The 15,657-nt window shown below is 43.2% G+C and overlaps 6 protein-coding genes across 9 annotated transcripts; 2 read left to right on the top strand and 4 right to left on the bottom strand.

Moving 5' to 3' along the window:
* Positions 1–114: 114 nt before the first annotated feature.
* LOC117138453 (glycerol-3-phosphate acyltransferase 3) lies at positions 115–4,491 on the bottom strand. 3 transcript variants are annotated; one of them, XM_033300579.1, is made up of 7 exons: positions 4,216–4,491; positions 3,605–3,808; positions 3,305–3,547; positions 2,550–2,786; positions 1,366–1,599; positions 622–878; positions 115–555 (listed from the first exon to the last, which is right to left on the bottom strand). In XM_033300579.1, the coding sequence occupies exons 1-7, from the start codon at positions 4,348–4,350 to the stop codon at positions 252–254; spliced, it is 1,614 nt and encodes a 537-aa protein (XP_033156470.1). In that variant the 5' UTR covers positions 4,351–4,491; the 3' UTR covers positions 115–251. The 3 variants fall into 3 exon arrangements, with proteins under 3 accessions (XP_033156470.1, XP_033156467.1, XP_033156469.1); XM_033300576.1 differs by lacking the exon at positions 1,366–1,599 and having other exon boundaries at positions 4,216–4,490; XM_033300578.1 differs by lacking the exon at positions 2,550–2,786 and having other exon boundaries at positions 4,216–4,487.
* A 565-nt stretch (positions 4,492–5,056) lies between these two features.
* On the top strand, positions 5,057–7,525 carry LOC117138454 (transcriptional coactivator yorkie). 2 transcript variants are annotated; one of them, XM_033300580.1, is made up of 5 exons: positions 5,059–6,048; positions 6,258–6,349; positions 6,791–6,946; positions 7,194–7,246; positions 7,322–7,525. In XM_033300580.1, the coding sequence occupies exons 1-5, from the start codon at positions 5,198–5,200 to the stop codon at positions 7,424–7,426; spliced, it is 1,257 nt and encodes a 418-aa protein (XP_033156471.1). In that variant the 5' UTR covers positions 5,059–5,197; the 3' UTR covers positions 7,427–7,525. The 2 variants fall into 2 exon arrangements, with proteins under 2 accessions (XP_033156472.1, XP_033156471.1); XM_033300581.1 differs by lacking the exon at positions 6,791–6,946 and having other exon boundaries at positions 5,057–6,048.
* A 537-nt stretch (positions 7,526–8,062) lies between these two features.
* Positions 8,063–10,362, bottom strand: LOC117138455 (ras-related protein Rap-2c). The gene is made up of 4 exons (XM_033300582.1): positions 9,892–10,362; positions 8,594–8,731; positions 8,358–8,475; positions 8,063–8,289 (listed from the first exon to the last, which is right to left on the bottom strand). The coding sequence occupies exons 1-4, from the start codon at positions 10,024–10,026 to the stop codon at positions 8,132–8,134; spliced, it is 549 nt and encodes a 182-aa protein (XP_033156473.1). The 5' UTR covers positions 10,027–10,362; the 3' UTR covers positions 8,063–8,131.
* A 627-nt stretch (positions 10,363–10,989) lies between these two features.
* On the top strand, positions 10,990–11,631 carry LOC117138457 (60S ribosomal protein L39). The gene is made up of 3 exons (XM_033300584.1): positions 10,990–11,092; positions 11,178–11,281; positions 11,489–11,631. Exons 1-3 carry the CDS (start codon positions 11,090–11,092, stop codon positions 11,535–11,537), a joined length of 156 nt encoding a protein of 51 aa, XP_033156475.1. The 5' UTR covers positions 10,990–11,089; the 3' UTR covers positions 11,538–11,631.
* Positions 11,632–12,010: 379 nt separating this feature from the next.
* On the bottom strand, positions 12,011–13,039 carry LOC117138456 (60S ribosomal protein L12). Its single transcript, XM_033300583.1, has 5 exons — positions 12,972–13,039; positions 12,842–12,903; positions 12,667–12,740; positions 12,425–12,605; positions 12,011–12,271 (listed from the first exon to the last, which is right to left on the bottom strand). Exons 2-5 carry the CDS (start codon positions 12,876–12,878, stop codon positions 12,066–12,068), a joined length of 498 nt encoding a protein of 165 aa, XP_033156474.1. The 5' UTR covers positions 12,879–12,903; positions 12,972–13,039; the 3' UTR covers positions 12,011–12,065.
* Positions 13,040–13,913: 874 nt separating this feature from the next.
* On the bottom strand, positions 13,914–15,604 carry LOC117135451 (eukaryotic translation initiation factor 5A). Its single transcript, XM_033295635.1, has 4 exons — positions 15,499–15,604; positions 14,721–14,928; positions 14,270–14,471; positions 13,914–14,202 (listed from the first exon to the last, which is right to left on the bottom strand). The coding sequence occupies exons 2-4, from the start codon at positions 14,924–14,926 to the stop codon at positions 14,131–14,133; spliced, it is 480 nt and encodes a 159-aa protein (XP_033151526.1). The 5' UTR covers positions 14,927–14,928; positions 15,499–15,604; the 3' UTR covers positions 13,914–14,130.
* Positions 15,605–15,657: the final 53 nt, after the last annotated feature.

The raw sequence follows: 15,657 nt of genomic DNA, 5'->3' as shown, positions 1-15,657 counted from the left end.
TTGCATGACAAAGAAATGAATTTACAGCGAGCGCGTCCAGATGTTGTGATAATCAGCTTATCAGATATCGTTTATTTTACAAAGTAGATAAATTAATTAATATACAAATAATTATTATAATTGTACATTTGACTTCATCTTTTATTTAACCATCCAATTGTTAATCGTAATTTATACAAATTACAGTCGCTGCAATACAAATTATGCAAAATCATGTATATCAGTTACAGTCACTGTAGAAATATGGTAATTTAGGTGGAGTCCGACTTCAGCCGATTGGCAAACTCGACTTGCTGGATCTCCCTCCACTCCTTCTTTGGCTTCATGCGCTTCAGCTGCCCGTCCCAGACCAGATCAATCAAGCCTCCCTGCTTCGCGATGACGCTCTTCACGCGGTTCGCGAAGTCGATCGCCGACTCTCCCTCCTGCCTGTACATCGGCGGCAGGTACCACACATCGCACACGATGGCCCACGAGGTCATCATCATGTACAGATACTGCATCATCGAGTACTTCGCGCTGTTCCAGAAGGCGTCGCCGAACCTCGGATCGTACCTTCAAGCCGAAAGAGACCCCGTGGATGAGAAATGGTTTCGCCGCGAAAAAATATCCAGTACTCACTTAATGGCCACCGGGTAGATGACGCCGCCAACTTCGAAGCTGCCCTTCTTGAACTGCATGACCGACGTGTTGTTGATGCAAGTTCCCTCCGGGAAGATGAGGATCGGTGGGTTGTTCGGATCAGACACGTGCTGCTTCAGTCGCTCGGCCACCAAATGGCGATCCTTGGCCTCGCCGCGCTCAAACCAAATGTGAGGAGAGGCGCGGGCCAGAGCTCGTTGCAGCACCCCCAAGAAGCCGCCATGGCGTTGGCCAATCTGGAAGATCGGGCGAAACTTATTATCTGGCTTGGAGAGAGGCTTGGAGCTACCGAAAACACAAAAAGCAAGAACACTAAACATGCAAAACAAAAACCATCACCACAACAAGCTTAAATTCGGGTTAGTACCTGCACGTGCAATTTTGGGTAAGTGCCAATTCAGCCTAGTTTATTTGGAGCATTTCCAGATTGGCTTCTAACACCAGTGTTTTCTTATTTCTAAGTACTATTAAATTGAGTTTAATTGTTGTTGTGTATCAGAAACTAAAAAGGAATCATCCATTCAGAGCAAGTCCCTACTCCTAATTGATAACATAGGGAAAATGCGAAAATCATTCAAACGTTTACCACTTGAAATTGAAAATATGTTTGTGTGATTCTATTGACTACTGGAAACTGAGAAAGTAAGATGTTAAAACCAAAGATCGTGATTATTTCCATACGGGCAGGGTGTTAGTAGCTTCAGGTTCCAAACGTTGCCTTACCAGTGAGTACGTCGAGTCGCACATCAGGACCAGCACATCAATGGGGCTGGTGTGATTGGCAACACAAATACCGGATGACGGGCGATTATCCTCATTGTGGTAGGTGATAACCGCCGATATCGCGCTGGACAAAACGCCGAAGCACATGCCGAGCACCTTGTGCACGAGATCCCGCTTGAAGGGCCCATCCTTCAAGTATCCCACTGCAGCCGTGCAGACTGTTAACCACACTACCTAAGATTGCACAAAACGAGAATGGGAACAGTGAGGGAGTTCAGTTACATAGAGCTTCAAGTTCTTCGCTTTTAAAAACACCAGGAGTCATCTCCACTTGTCTTCTTGGTTGGGTTTACACTGGTATTTCCTACATAGTATCCTAGGCGTAATCTAAAGGTCATCATTGCGATTTTAGGTCTAGGCTCACACTCCGCAAACAAAATTCACCGGGGAAACCACGAAAACAGCTGAAACTAATCGTCAGACGTAACAGAGGGCACCGTGGGGGCCATAAACCGAGTAATAAACAAATGGATTCTATACCCACGGCGCTTATCTTACCTGATTCGCGATACTCGCACGGCAAACGAATAAGCTGGAATCAGCAAACCACTCGTACAGTGCAAAGGACAAAGGACATTAGGCGGGGACGAAACAAAAGCCAGTACTGCAACATAAACTTAGGACCACATGGAAAACGTCACCTCCGTCAAATTCATGCATGCATTATCGAATCGACTTTCTGCCCGAACTCGGAACAGTTCCGACTTATCAAGTAGTATGATTAGTATGAAGTAATTCATGTCGGCAAGGCGGTTGAAACTTATCGATGCCTGTAGGTATGTTAATATGCGTCGGGTCTAAACTCCATGTTCACAGAGATAATGGCTATCTGCCAAGGCGTACACATGGGAACTCTTTGATAAGTTTGGGCGAATGGAAAGCAATAAAGCCATTGGACAATTTATCGGCGGTTACCGGGCTGCTAGCCAAGGTCTGAAGCCCAAAAGTCGAGTTTCTCTTACTGGGATAAAATGATCGAACTGATACGTTAGAGCGCCAGGATTTAGTATGTTTAGGTACAAGAACGGGTTACAAAATGTGCGATTTCGGGTGTTACATGCATGCATTTTAACTTAAATGAAACCAGTTTGTGTGACGAATTTAAGATAAAATTTCTTTCTCACCAAAGAGTAGGTACAATCGGTCGATAATATAGCCACATCCAAGGGAGAGGTGTGGTTGGCTACACAGAACCCAGAGACTGTGGGCTTATATTGCTTATTGTGGAACTTGATAAAGGAGGACATAGAACTTGAAATAAGGCGGAACGTTATTTTGAATGACAAGCTCGCTAGAGAAAGCCGTACAAATCGAAAAGGTAAACAAGCCACAATAGAGTTTGATAAAACTGCAAATAAAACCTAGGAATTAAATAGTTTTTATTAGAGAAGTAAATTAAAAGACGCGCACAACACAAATAAATGGTGGTAAATTATGGGTAAATTAACAAATTATCAACGAAAACGTTGTTAATCACAAGTTCGCGGAACTGCGACGTGTCTGTATTAACTTCCAGTGAACGTTAGTGCAAGCAATTTAGATAACAACGCGCCTTTGGGGGTCGGGTCGTCCGATAATCTATTCTTTGCCTAAAGTTATTTCTCAAAAGAGATCACTAAGTAGCCAGCTCTTCGCTGAAATGTAATCAGATGAGGAAAACGCTTTTTCACCAGTGGGTGAAAACCAGTTATTGTCCGTTGAGTCACCTTCCTTTCACACTGTAAGATAACTACTCGACAGCCCAATCCCCATGCATGATGTTGGTCTAAAGCGGAAGACATTACTCAAGCGAATCCTTTGGGGTAATTTGTCGCATGCATGGGAATCGGGACGATCGGGTAGTTGTGGAAAAGCCACCAAATGAACCGAATGTACTCACACCAACGAAGCAGACCAATACCCGGAGGGGCATCAGGATGACGTAGCGGATGAAGAAGCCGAACACCCAGATGGAAGTTATTTTCCAGGAGATGAACTCGTAGTGCCTATTGGTGCGTGTCAGCATGTTCCAGCTCTTGAGCTCCTCCGCCTCGAAGCGCGACGTAACATCGTCCTCGATGATGGCCTCCACGCCTGACTTTACGTAGTCCAGGCATTTCTCAAAATCGAAATTGATTTCATCCTGCAAGTGGAAAATGGTGTTTGGATTAGTTGCCCATTTTAAAGCAGGACTCCTTACCTTCGTGGAGGAAACTGGCTTCTCTGGAGCGGGCTCCTGTGGCTGGGGCAGGAGTACCGCGTCCCTTGTAATCAATGTGGCTCCATTGGTGCCTTCTTTGGAATCGGCGTCGTCCACTAGTTGCACTCCCTGTTTGTCGTCAGTCTTGGGGTTTTGAATGTGTTGATTTTCTTTGGATGCTGTCTCTATACTAACTCGACCGTACTGAAAGTAGAGGTGATTAGTTGTTAACGAGTCGAATCGGGGATTATCTGCAGATAAGAGTATCGCAAGCATATCATTGGACGAGTTAATGACTGGCACTTTACAAGTGGCTGGGAAGCGGCAACTTGGGTGCACATGCACACTCCTCCTGACCCTCAGATTCCTTGAGGATAGCTGGAGAATCTACTTACAACTTCCCGGCAAGCAAAACTTTTTCGAACTCGCCTGCATAGCAGTAATTGCGTAGGGCAGACGTAGTATGGCGTACTCCAAAAGCTGACTATATTTATGGACTTTGGAATAGCTTAACTATTGGTAAGACAGCACCTTTTGCAAAGCCACCGCAGCATTGGAGCACCTCAAATCGGTGCTTACTCATCTGAGGACCGAAAGCAAGCAATATTTACCTCGAATATCCTTAGGAGGAGGTTCACGTACGCTTTTCGGACGCCGATTGATTTGTTTATGGCGGAAATAAATATCAGAAATGAAAGGAAGCCCCCGATGGGGATCCATAATATGTCGAATAGCACGCCGATCATTTTACATTTGTTTCATGCGACATTAGTTATTGTCAAGCGCAAAATGCCTCCGAATTATGTCGTGCCAATATATACAATGTTAAAATACTTTTTTGCTGTAGACCGAGCTAGAGATGGACCTTGACTGTGTCTAAAACCTGTCTCGTGCTCACAGACCTGGCCCGCGCTCATCTCTACGGGGAACAGACGAAAAGGGGACGATTCCGGTCGGGCAGGAGACGGAACGGCTTGTTGTTCCATTGTCAATCGTTTTGAAAGGGTTAAACGAACATGCACTGAAAACAACAAGGCACATTTACATTTATTTTATATTGTTATTGGGTATGTGTTTTTGACAGACCTTTGCTTGCACTTATTACTTAAAACAGCAAGGTAAATTCAGTTTATATTGTTATTAGGTATGCGTTTTGACAGACCTTTGCCTGCACTTATTTTTACTAAACAAAATGTTATAAATGTTAGAAATAATAATTGTGAGTCTAATAATTTATAGTTTGATATTATGGAACACAAGTGTGTGAGTTTTGTACCTTATTATTTACAAAATAAATAATATATCTTTAGCTATAGCTAAAAGAAATCGACAAAAATCGTAATCAGTTTTCGGAATACCCCTGGCATTCCGCAGGTGCAGCCACGAAGCCGATTACATGAGGAACGCTGGTATCGGAATGGACAAGTGGACGGGGATAGCCATCTGGCAACACTGGGCTAAATTTATTTTATGTTGGCAGTTCCGTAATTATTATTATTACTATTATTTATTGCAACGAAGTTTAGTTTTTAACACCTTAATGTTATAGTTTCGCGCAGCGCGATGGAGTGATACGTATATGGAAGAACATATATGTGCGCGTGCCTAATCGCTAAGATAATTCTATGTAGTTTTCGTTTGTATACAATAAGTGCCTTTTATATGTTAACGACGATGTCAGCCAGCAGCAATACAAACAGCCTGATCGAGAAGGAGATCGACGACGAGGACATGTTGTCGCCGATCAAGTCCAACAACCTGGTGGTGCGGGTCAACCAGGACACGGACGACAACCTGCAGGCGCTGTTCGACAGCGTCCTGAATCCGGGTGACGCCAAGCGCCCTCTGCAGCTGCCCCTGCGCATGCGGAAGCTGCCCAACTCCTTCTTCACGCCCCCGGCGCCCTCGCACTCGCGGGCCAACAGCGCCGACTCCACCTACGACGCGGGCTCCCAGTCGAGCATCAACATCGGGAACAAGGCGTCCATCGTCCAGCAGCCAGATGGCCAGTCGCCCATCGCCGCCATCCCCCAGCTCCAGATCCAGCCGTCTCCCCAGCACAGCCGCCTGGCGATACATCACTCCCGAGCCCGCAGCAGCCCCGCCTCGCTGCAGCAGAACTACAACGTGCGCGCCCGGAGCGACGCAGCAGCAGCCAACAATCCGAATGCCAATCCGAGCAGCCAACAGCAGCCCGCTGGGCCCACTTTCCCAGAGAACAGTGCCCAAGAGTTCCCCAGCGGCGCCCCGGCCAGCTCGGCCATCGATCTGGACGCCATGAACACCTGCATGTCGCAGGACATTCCCATGTCCATGCAGACAGTGCACAAGAAGCAGCGCTCCTACGACGTCATCAGCCCCATTCAGTTGAACCGCCAACTGGGCGCCTTGCCGCCGGGATGGGAGCAAGCCAAGACCAACGATGGCCAGATCTACTACTTGAAGTGAGTGTGGACAGACTTTAAGAACAGTGTGCAGGAAGCTTTATTTAATACGTGTCTTCTTTATGAACTTATGAAAACTATGATATTCTTGTGAGTCACAGATATCTCTTGGCTTCGTTGGTTGACTTTAAAGTTTATCTCTCAAGCATTACTAGCTCAACTAATAGCCAAAACAGCAATCTCAACAATGGTGTTCTCTCTACTTGCAGTCATACTACAAAATCTACGCAGTGGGAGGATCCCAGAATCCAATATCGCCAGCAGCAGCAAATCTTGATGGCCGAGCGAATAAAGCAGAATGGTAGGTTCTATCTGAGATTTCATGCCTTAGATAAGCAAGTCGTTAACTGCCTGTGGCTGCGTCTCATTGTTAACCCACTTAAATCACCCATCAGAGGACTAATTAATGCTAGAGACCAGGCAGGGATAAGATAGGCTCTAACTCATTCCAACTAACGCATGAACAGCATACACAACCGATTTCAGGGAGTCCATTCCGTCCATTTTGAGCGCGTCAATGCACTTTTCGGGATTGGGTTGGAGTCTGATCATTTTGGCATTCGGAAGTGGGAGTTCGATTGGATTCGCTTTGAGTACACTCCAATTGATTCTGATATGTGCTGCATGCTGGGCGCCAGTGCCCCTCAGTTATCATCCGCTTGCACTGCAGCATTACGTTGAAGACATATTTTAATTTGTTTTTATTTACTTTGGTTTGTAATTCATTGTTTTTGTTCGATAGATGTTTTGCAAACTACAAAACAAACTACCACATCGACCATTGCTAACAATTTGGGTCCACTGCCGGATGGTTGGGAGCAGGCAGTTACCGAGTCCGGAGATCTTTACTTTATAAATCACATTGATCGAACGACTTCATGGAATGATCCCAGAATGCGTAAGTCTCGTTCCACCACCCCGACTAGCGTAAGACAACGAGACACACAGATATCGTAGCGACATCGCTAGATAACATTGAGTGCGCAGTGGGCGGGGGGCCGATCACGTAATTCCCATGGCATCTCTGCTTTCACTATATAGTATAGTACTGATCTTGAGATAGAGGCCGAACACTCCACACTCCTTATCGCTCCATGCCTCGCCTTTACTAACCTAACGCCTCCCCTTACCGTGTATCTTTGCAGAATCTGGGCTTAGCGTGCTCGACTGCCCAGATAACTTAGTGTCTTCCCTCCAGGTAAGCATTCGCAGTTGCCCGTTGGCTAACCGAGTTGCACGCCACCACCTCACCTTACGCACTTTTCGCTTTCAGATTGAGGATAATCTTTGCAGTAACTTGTTCAATGACGCACAGGCCATTGTAAATCCGCCGTCTTCCCACAAACCTGACGATTTGGAATGGTATAAAATTAATTAATTCAATGTATACATCTGTATTAGACCTAAAAGTTTTATATTTTGTATTATTCTAAATTAAATATTTTTCAAATTTTATAGTATTTCTTTACATAACGAATTTGTGTGTTTATCATTATTACTGGGCGGCTCGTTTCTGGGTTTTTCTTTCGATATGAACGCACCGGTTGAAAAGAAGAAATCTGATTCAGATGACTTTCGAACGCCGAAGAGAGAGAGTTCAGGTGGATGGAAGGTGTGGTCAGCAGCGATGACTCATGCCGAAACCCGAATACCCCGACTTTTGTAAAGTGCAAGCCAAGAAGTAACCCGAATGCAGCGTGCGCTTGGACCAGAATGCTCGAATGCTCATGAGCTTCATTGAGTTCCATCTGTGACCGACCCAGCGGACAGTTCGCAGATTCAGATTCAGCTTTACGTGGAGCCACAGACATCCGTGCTCATCGCTCTTTATCAGTGCTTATCCATGAGTCACAATTGCAAACCTCTTCTAATTTAGCATGAATTACTTATTTTCGTGATGCCAAGCTAGTCATCGTTTGAATTCTTTCAACAGCTTTCATAGATGATAAGAGTTGGACTTGGGTTTTTCAGCACAACTTTGTTTCGGGGCAATGGAAAATAAAAATCCGGCAAGTTTTCGTTATCTATTAAATATTAGTAATTTTATTTTTAACTATAATAATCTTACAATTTTACAAAATTTCTATAAAAGCGTACAACAACAGTAATTTTTTTTTTGCCGATTCTCTTGCGTCAAATTCATCTCTCGAACGATGGTGGCGAATACTTCGTTTACGTTTATCCGATCCTTAGCAGATGCCTCGATAAATGGACAGTCCCACAGTTGTGCCAAGGCATTACCTGTGCAACGAGGAAAACAGAGGTGTGAGTAGGAGCAGTCTCGTCTGGGGAGTTATATTAATGCCTACCTTCAGCGGTGGATACCTCTCTTTGGCAATCTAAATCGAATTTGTTCGCGACTAGTAGGATGGGTGCTGGCTGACTTCCTTTCACTCGAGTGATCACATTTTTCATACTAGAAATATCCTGTGGAGCAGAGCGAGACCATTAGTTGGCATTAGTTGGAGTACTCAAGAGCAGGTTCGGCTCAAAAAGTAAGGCGAACACGATGCTAAAAACGCACAGGGACTTGTGGCTTTCATACCTGAAATGTTTGATGGTTCGTAAGTGAATACATTACAATAAAACCATGACCGTTTTTGATGTAGAGATCTCTCATGGATGCGAATTGCTCTGTGCCCGCGGTGTCCAAGATTTCCAAGACGCACGGCGAGCTGTCCACCTGCAAGAGAGGGTAAATTGCATTAGTAAATTGTCTTGGGGCGTTGAACCCGCAGAAGCTGGCCCCATCCACGTATGTACGTGGGCAAACGTACGTTGTACGTTCTCTTGGCTCGGAAGGGATTAATTGAAATAGTTATTTGCTCTTCAGACAAAGCTGCGGTATTAGGGGTTGTGCAAGTGCTGCCCACAAAATGGGGTGGTACACACGACGGCGGGCATGTGCGAATGCGGAAGAAACGCCTGCTCTTTGTCTTTCGACATCATTAGACATATTTTATTTGCCGAAGGCGGCACTTATGCGCCTGCAACGGGCTCGCACCCGAGATCCATGCAGTATCAGCTCTCCGATGGACTCGTGGCTGCGAGTGAGTACACTCCCATGTGTCATTCATTCATTCTATGGCAAGAGGCGAACTCACGTCGCAGTAATGTGAAGCATTTTGCTTTCAATTCGGCAGCACAATGCAGTTTTCAAAGATAAACAGCATGGCGAGATACATACGGTTCCAGCTGATTGATTCACTCATCGAATGGGTTGCCTTGCTAGCGATGACAAACTATGAACTTTTGCGCAGGCTGCGATGCAAATGGCACTCTGCTCTGCGTAGAATGCACATTATGGCTTGGGAACTAGTTTGGCTGGCTGGAAACGGCCGAAACGAGAATTGCACTGCAAGGGAATGAAAATGCAGGTTTCGGAGTCGCTTAGCGTTATCAGTCCGCTCCCTATTTAATAAACCCCCCGACTGCGGATGCGGACGCCTATGAATCATGTTTTCGGGCTGAAAACTGGCTTGGCCATTAATCCTTGCAGCAACACCCACGCCTATGCTCAAATATGCACATTTGGATGCACAGACGCCAGTGAATTTATGAATCTATATGTGGTCGTTCGCACATATGTACATATGTATGTACAATTAATCGCCCATTATATGTATCTACATATGTGCGCATACATTCATACATACGAACAATCGTATATGTACGGCTGTCTGTGCTGGGCCCGTGCTTACAGACGTTCGTATGTATGTGCGTGATTACGCTTAGTACATACATAAATATTTATGTAGATCTGTATGTGCGTGTGGCTGCGTTTGTAAATTGATTATGTCTGGCCGATATCGCGTACATATGCATACCATACCATGTACATACCTCGATTTCCTTGCGGTAGAAGTCCTCGATGGTGGGATCGTACTTTTCAATAAAGCATCCCGAGACGAATTGCACCGTAAGGGCCGATTTACCAACTCCCCCCGACCCGAGCACAACAACTTTGAATTCGCGCATTGTTAAATCAGCTTTTTGTGTTATTCGATGCGTGCAATATAGATGCAAATGAGTCTTCTGTACGTGTTTATATTTAACACCACTGTGTGTATGTATTTCAACTCAAAAACCGTTTACAAAGCAAAATATTATGTATGGGTTGACATTGCGTTTCGATTCGCACGTAATGCACGGAAGTTCGGTGACAAAACTGCGCTCTGTTTGTGCCTCGTCCTCAGTAGGAAGCGTTTTTTACTTTTCTTAAACACATATTATATTGTAAAATATAATAATCAAATGATAATTGATAAATGATGACACTGACACTTATGGGAAAATGGAACGATGTATAGAGGAAATGAAATAATGGTTTTAGAACAAAAATGTTAGGGGCAGATACACACGACAATTGAAACCGTTATCGATAGGGCTCTAATCGGAATGCCGAAGAAAATTATTTTTATAAAGTTATATAATTAAGGAACTTTATTTTAAAAAAATAATTTTTCGCTACGAATTAGAAGACAACATGATCGAATTAAAACAGACTAACGATAATTACATTCACACTTTCACATTTAATCATGCCGATCTTTATGTTTTCATTGTTTATATTTTGGTGATGTATTTGCACTATACGTTAAGTTTGCAACTTATGTAAAAAATATGTGGATAAAACGGATACAAAGTAATATAAATTGTATATAAAGAAAATATATAATACAAGATAGCTGAATTCTGTTTGCAAAATATAATATGATTTCCTCGCTCATTTACGCTTAACAGCTGATACCGGTTCTTACGGAAACATGCAAAATATTTAACTCAAGAAACGAGTAGTAATTGGAAGAAACTAACTTAGTATTTATCTAATTTTATAAGTACTACCCTTGCTATAACAAAGTCTTAAAAATTTTATTATAATTTTTTGTAATCCTCAAATATTTTTCGTTCTTTTTCATCGTCCCATATAGCATCTAATTGTGGAGACGTAAACTTATCGATACTTACCCACCACCAACGCGTATTCCTTTCCGGTCTGGTTCTTTCTTTCCGGTGTGGCTCGTTGAAAAGATTGGACGAAATGGTGGGAAATTATTTTATTTGTGTTTTTGATCAAATGTTTTGAATAAATCGAGATACTAAACGTTCGTTACTTCTTTCTCCACCAGGCTGCACACAAGTCGTTCAGAATAAAGCAGAAGCTGGCTAAGAAGCTGAAGCAGAACAGATCCGTTCCCCAATGGGTTCGCCTACGTACTGGCAACACTATTCGGTGAGTTCGGCGTTGATTTTCCATTTAAACGTTTAGAATTTCAGTGCCAAAGGTTTTGTAAGGGCAAAGTATCCCAACGCAATTGCGTTTAATTGTTGAGTGCACTGTCACTACCTTGTTTTTCTCTCATCTTATTGATAACATGAAGAACCTTGGTGCAACATTCTTAGTCTAATTCTAACTTCCACTTTCCGCTTTTCCTTTCAGTTACAACGCTAAGCGCCGTCACTGGAGGCGTACCAAGTTGAAGCTGTAAGCTGTTGATTCCAGGAGCTCCGCAATTTTGTGGAATGCTGAAGATCTTTTCGAGAATATGAAATAATAAATTCGTCTACAATTTGCGGATTAAATACCCTATTTTTATTTGTATATTGGGAAAGGGGTGGCATACAGCAGCAAACGGGCTAAAGTCAGCATCCTCCGAAAATGTGACCGAACGCATCCTCCCCTAACGAAAACGAATCTTTCTTATCAAGCATGTGCTTTTTGCCGGGCATGTGCGCGAATTGTTTACTGGAAAGTGCATGGGCAGAGCTAGAGCTTCCAAATATATGTTTGGTTTAACAAACAAATGAAAATGCTGCTGTATTGATGTACGCAAGAGTTCTGCACTTTTGTGACTAATAGGAATTCAACAGCTATTGCGTTGCTCAATGGCGATGCGGATTAGATGCAGTATGCACATTTCTTAACATTTAAAGTTAACATCGAAAGTAAAATTCTGTCCGATTGGGTCAATTATTACAGACTGCGTACAATTTATTAATTCTGTTTAAAAAACTGTTTATTCCGCGGGGACTTCAATGGAGCCCTCGTTCAGTTCGTCAATAACATCATGAGGGTGCTTTCCGTCAACGGTGCAGCCAACGCTCTGGGCGGTTCCCAGAACTTCCTTGCAGGTTCCCTTCAGCTCACGGGCCATGGACCTGGGCCTCATCACGCGGGCGATGGCCAGAATGTCTTCGAAGCCAATGTTTCCACTGTGCTTGACTGTAAATGATGAATATCTGCTGTTATTTGGGTGATCAGGCACAGAACAGATCCAGTGCATGTGGGCAGTGCGCGGTGGAACCAGAGGTCATGCTCCACCACAAACCGGCGCAAGCAATTGGAGTCCAGTTTAGGATTGCCGGCAATACTCACTGTTCTTCTGCTTCTTGCGGTCACGTGGGGGTTCCTTCAGAGCCTTGATGATCAGCGAGGCGGCGGAGGGAACCACGGAGATGGCGGCCTGTCGGTTCTGGATGGTCAGACAGACGGTAATCTTCAGACCCTTCCAGTCGGAGGTGGCCTTGGCGATGTCATCACCGATTTTCTTGGGCGACTACAGAGACACTCTTGTTAGCGCGAATTGCACAAGTAAACAAACCGATTTGCATGCTTACCAGACCGAGGGGACCGATCTTGGGGGCCAGGGAGGATGTGGCACCGACTTCTCCGCCCACGCAACGCAGGTACACTGTAATTTGGGTTTAGAAATTTGTTATTTTAGGCAATCCTCTATTTTAAACTTCGGTTTGTTCGAAGCTCAACTCCTCACAAAAACACTCGTTTACTTACCCAATTTAACTTCCGTTGGGTCGAATTTGGGAGGCATAGCGGTATCTTGGCTTGAACAGTCGCTGTAAGGCAAAGATTACGTTAGTTTTCGCCGATTTTATTTGAGACATTTTCAGCTCATGTACTTTACCGCAAAAAAGACACACAGAAAAAGAAAGAAGAAGCTATCGATTTCCGGGAGGACCGTTTGCAAGTGATGTATCGCACAGGGCTATCGGAATAAAAAGTGTCTTGAATGGAACGCGGAAATGAAACGAGTGTATTGAGTTTATTTATTTTTATTTATTCTTAATTTAAAATTAAGCTTTAAGAAAACGTATTTTGTTGAAAATGTTAAATACTAGTTGATATATTTTGAGAACAATTAAAATTAAAATTTATATTTTTTTAAACTACTTTTATAGCGGTCGATTTAAATATTATTATCTTCTTGTTAGTTTAGTTTTTAAAACTCTAATATTTATTTGTGATTATGGAAGTAATTTATATCTTCTAGCTTAAGAAATACTTATTTTAATTTTGCCTATCAATTTACTAAACCGATTTACAAGACAATTGGTATATCGATTGCTTAGCATTTGGCTTAAAAACTATCGATTATTATTCTTATCTTACAACTTATGAAAATTGTTTTTATTGTTTTTGTACTTTTACTTGACCTTTCCGAAAGTCGGTACATTAATGTTGCAATTTTATTTAACAACAGCACTTGAACCGTATATGTATGCACATACATAAATTGGCAATATTCGAAATTCCGACCTGCCTCAAACAATATGCCTCCATTCCCTGTATCCGAGTACTTCATCTCATTGCGAATACACTACACTTTTAAATGAAGTGTAGTAATGCTCAGTAGCATTGTCAATAATACAAGTTCTTCTTGAACCCATTCAAAACCGGTAGCGTCACCCCACCTGGTTCCCGCCGTTTACCATCACCATGCTAAGTGACGCCATACATTCGAGCGTCCGTCCAGGCCAACATTTTGTATACTTTTCCTATTTGGCTGTGCGAATTAGAATAAAGTTTGCTGAAATAAAGAGCTTAAACCCAATGAAAAGCAGGAGAATCATAGTTTTACGGATGACGTTTAGGTAAAAAATTTTATTGGCAAACGTGTATCTTGTTACTTGGTTATTCAATCATGATGCTTCGAGTTTCTGTTATATTAATTACAATCGTTAGAACCAGATTTAAGATGTAGAGCCAACTAGCCTATAACAGCATCTTTGAATAAATTTGTTTCAGATGTAAATGCAACAGAAATTTACAGCGACACATTTTGCCTATTTGTCCAGAGCAGTATTGGTTTTAATTGCGATAACGCACTCTTCTCCGCACGCCTTGAGAACGGTGCACTGAAAAAGTATAATAATAATAATTAATTATTCGCTGGTAAATAATATGGTGTCGAAGCAAACTCACCAGTAAGTCCTTGCCATTCTCAAAATCGAAACGCAATTGTTCACCCAAATCGCCGTCAGGAACCTTCAAGTCTTCACGCAGATCTCCGGACTCGTTCATCAATGTAAGGAAGCTATCGTCACTAATAGAAATCAACTGTAGGTCCTCCCTTTTGACATTGGGCACATCCATGTTATGAGTAGATGGGCAAATATCTTCATATCTGCAAAGACGACGATAGACAAGGCAGGCGTTAAATAAGAGGATCTTTATTTGGCTTGAGGTGGCGTCGCCGCGTTGAACTCTACTTTTCCTCCATAAATTTATTGATAACTTTGGTCCAAGATAAGATTGCTTGCGCACACTTTTGATTTTATTCAAGAGCAGCGCGTCGCGGCGCAGCAGACCTTCCTTTGTGTTCTCAGCAAATGCTGCTGCCACCAGATAGGAAGGAATATGCGAATATACTCACTTTTTGTTGGAGAAAATATCAATGCCAACCATGTGAACCTTGGCGTGTCCGTGCTTTCCAGTCTTTGAAGTAGACATCTCGACAATCTTGCATGGCCGCGACTTCAGCATGACGAATCCGTTTTTGCGCAATGCCGAACATTGCATGGGATACGTCACCGATGCGCCGGAATCCGCGGTCTCGAAATGATCGTCCAACTCAGCCATATCTGCCATATATTAGAAGTGATTGAATTAATTATTATATCTTTTTAGTTAACTGCCGATTGATTGCGATTTGAATGCATTCACACTTAGGCACAAAGACACTAGCTGGTGTTGAAAGCACATTATATACCTCGGCGTTCTATGCATACATACAGACACAGACGGGATTCGCACATATGTACGTAAATGCGTGTGTGTGCAAGCCGAAAAAATGCATACATACGTATGTCTATATGTGTCGGCGAATGTTTGTATCCGAAATGTCGTATGCCAAATTGCACACCCAGGCACTTGGCACTTTAATGTTCAAACATTTAATTTGGCAAAGTCATCGAGACACGGCACTTGAAAGTTGTGTACAGCATTTTTGCACTTGTGTGGTTGTGTGTGTTTGTGTGAGTGTAAATACTTTCTTTCGCACATTACTGAATGTGCCGAGAGGACCCGATTTTATTTCTGGCTTCCAAGCCGTTTTCGACCAACTCGCCCGGCTGCAAGTGCCCTTTGGGTCGTCCGCCGCCTCTCGGGCGAATTTGCAATTTTTTTATCCGCAAAAATGCGAAAGTACTAACCTACTTGCAAAGTCCAGTGACTGTTCCAACCGAAGATGTAAAATGAAAGAACCCTGCTATCGAATCAAACCCACGTTTTGTTTCCGGTCAATAATAAGAAACGCACAGTGCTGCATCTTAGCACACATATTATCAGCGCCGGTCGCTGTGCCACTTTAG

This window comes from Drosophila mauritiana, chromosome 2R (assembly GCF_004382145.1).
Source record: "Drosophila mauritiana strain mau12 chromosome 2R, ASM438214v1, whole genome shotgun sequence".
NCBI lineage: Eukaryota > Metazoa > Arthropoda > Insecta > Diptera > Drosophilidae > Drosophila > Drosophila mauritiana.
Note: the sequence above shows the minus strand (reverse complement) of the source record. Positions and strands in the feature narration are given on the sequence as shown.

Bases quoted from the DNA above. Each gene is read 5' to 3' on its own strand.
- LOC117138456 (XM_033300583.1), bottom strand. From the start codon at position 12,878: ATGCCTCCCAAATTCGACCCAACGGAAGTTAAATTGG. The intron at 12,741-12,841 runs GTAAGTAAACGA...CCCAAATTACAG, and splicing joins CCCAACGGAAGTTAAATTGG to TGTACCTGCGTTGCGTGGGC. The intron at 12,606-12,666 runs GTAAGCATGCAA...GTGTCTCTGTAG, and splicing joins AGATCGGTCCCCTCGGTCTG to TCGCCCAAGAAAATCGGTGA.
- LOC117138455 (XM_033300582.1), bottom strand. From the start codon at position 10,026: ATGCGCGAATTCAAAGTTGTTGTGCTCGGGTCGGGGGGAGTTGGTAAA. The intron at 8,476-8,593 runs GTATGAAAGCCA...TCTGCTCCACAG, and splicing joins CGAACCATCAAACATTTCAG to GATATTTCTAGTATGAAAAA. The intron at 8,290-8,357 runs GTAGGCATTAAT...CTCGTTGCACAG, and splicing joins AGAGGTATCCACCGCTGAAG to GTAATGCCTTGGCACAACTG.
- LOC117138453 (XM_033300579.1), bottom strand. From the start codon at position 4,350: ATGATCGGCGTGCTATTCGACATATTATGGATCCCCATCGGGGGCTTC. The intron at 2,787-3,304 runs GTGAGTACATTC...TTTAATTCCTAG, and splicing joins TATTGGTCTGCTTCGTTGGT to GTTTTATTTGCAGTTTTATC. The intron at 556-621 runs GTGAGTACTGGA...TTCGGCTTGAAG, and splicing joins ATCTACCCGGTGGCCATTAA to GTACGATCCGAGGTTCGGCG.
- LOC117138457 (XM_033300584.1), top strand. The intron at 11,282-11,488 runs GTGAGTTCGGCG...TTTTCCTTTCAG, and splicing joins CGTACTGGCAACACTATTCG to TTACAACGCTAAGCGCCGTC.
- LOC117135451 (XM_033295635.1), bottom strand. From the start codon at position 14,926: ATGGCTGAGTTGGACGATCATTTCGAGACCGCGGATTCCGGCGCATCG. The intron at 14,472-14,720 runs GTGAGTATATTC...TCGTCTTTGCAG, and splicing joins GATATTTTCTCCAACAAAAA to ATATGAAGATATTTGCCCAT. The intron at 14,203-14,269 runs GTGAGTTTGCTT...ATACTTTTTCAG, and splicing joins AGAATGGCAAGGACTTACTG to TGCACCGTTCTCAAGGCGTG.
- LOC117138454 (XM_033300580.1), top strand. From the start codon at position 5,198: ATGTGCGCGTGCCTAATCGCTAAGATAATTCTATGTAGTTTTCGTTTG. The intron at 6,049-6,257 runs GTGAGTGTGGAC...CTCTACTTGCAG, and splicing joins GGCCAGATCTACTACTTGAA to TCATACTACAAAATCTACGC. The intron at 6,350-6,790 runs GTAGGTTCTATC...TTTGTTCGATAG, and splicing joins CGAGCGAATAAAGCAGAATG to ATGTTTTGCAAACTACAAAA.